At 46.9% G+C, this 1,321-nt stretch overlaps 1 protein-coding gene across 1 annotated transcript; it reads left to right on the forward strand.

Moving 5' to 3' along the window:
- Positions 1-21: 21 nt before the first annotated feature.
- Positions 22-1,321, forward strand: Pmar_PMAR021522 (multidrug resistance protein, putative; the record flags this gene model as incomplete). Its single annotated transcript, XM_002778734.1, has 7 exons — positions 22-170; positions 261-413; positions 473-572; positions 620-721; positions 777-905; positions 981-1,048; positions 1,095-1,321. 7 exons carry the CDS (start codon positions 22-24, stop codon positions 1,231-1,233), a joined length of 840 nt encoding a protein of 279 aa, XP_002778780.1. The 3' UTR covers positions 1,234-1,321.

The following is a 1,321-nucleotide window of genomic DNA, read 5'->3' on the forward strand; positions in this document are numbered from 1 at the left end:
AGGAGGCAACCGGTGAGTCATATGATAACCAACGAGGCCTGGTCCTCAACAACAGCAGCAGCTTCGCTTCAGTATTCGAGGTCATTGAGGGACTGCAGTTTCGTAGTGCCTGAGAACACAACCACTGCTATTGTTGGAGTCACTGGCTCTGGCAAAACCACAGTCTCTAGGTGAGTCGGCGTGTAGTTAGAAGAGAACGAAAGGGCATGCATTCACAAGTTACCAATGCGCTGGATGCTTACATTTGTATTTACTCTCAGACTACTATTCCGCTTCTTTGACGTTGATGATGGTGCCGTACGTATTGGTGGTTATGATGTCCGTGATGTGACTCAGAAGAGTCTAAGAGCCCAGATAGGATGCGTACCACAGGATGTAGTGTTGTTTAATGATACCATCATACATAATATACGGTAGGGCTACCTCTACAGGGTGTACGTATGCAGTGTTGATGATGATGATGATATACTAGGTATGGTCGTCTTGATGCAACAGATGAGGAATGCTGGGAAGTAGCTCGTAAGGCTAGGTTGGACCAGCTTATTAAACAGCAGCTAGATGGCATGAATACTGTATGCTCATGCTCACTTATATTGCATTGATTTAGCGTCCCTGTTAGGTGGTCGGTGAGAGGGGCCTTAAGCTCTCAGGAGGGGAGAAGCAGAGGTTGGCCATAGCCAGGTGTATGTTGAAGAACACCCCAATACTCTTGCTCGACGAGGTGAACGAATACATGAGAACCTGCTTGTGGTGATGCTTGTCCATACTTCTTCTAGGCTACCTCTGCATTGGACTCTGCTACTGAGCAAGCCGTGCAGATAGCATTGGCCAATCTAAGGGAGAATAGGACAACTATTGTCATTGCACATCGTCTCTCTACTATAAGGCATGCCAACCAGATAGTGGTACTAGGGTATTACTATAGAGAGGAGCATCCGCAACTATACCTCTAAAGTAATCATATAGGAACTCTTCAATAGGTGCTGGAGTTCGGCAAGCTAGTTGAGAAGGGCACTCATGAAGACCTTATTAAACTACCAAACGGGAAGTATTGCTACTGTCGTTATGATTGTGTCATACCATTCATCGGGCAGATATAGAGATCTGTGGGAGAAGCAGCAGAGAGGTATCGATGTTGATGTGCACTCTGGTGGTGAGATGCCCAGTAGTGAGGGCAGCAGTAGTAGCAATGAGCAGCAGCCCAAAGCACACCCCCATCCCAGCCATACGTGATATAATCGAACAGTGATTGTGACCCAATCCTACTCCTAGCTTGAAGTATCCTCTCTGTTATCGCCGTATGGAGTCCCGATACCCAGCA

Source organism: Perkinsus marinus, assembly GCF_000006405.1.
Source record: "Perkinsus marinus ATCC 50983 genomic scaffold scf_1104296948266, whole genome shotgun sequence".
Classification (NCBI taxonomy): domain Eukaryota; phylum Perkinsozoa; order Perkinsida; family Perkinsidae; genus Perkinsus; species Perkinsus marinus.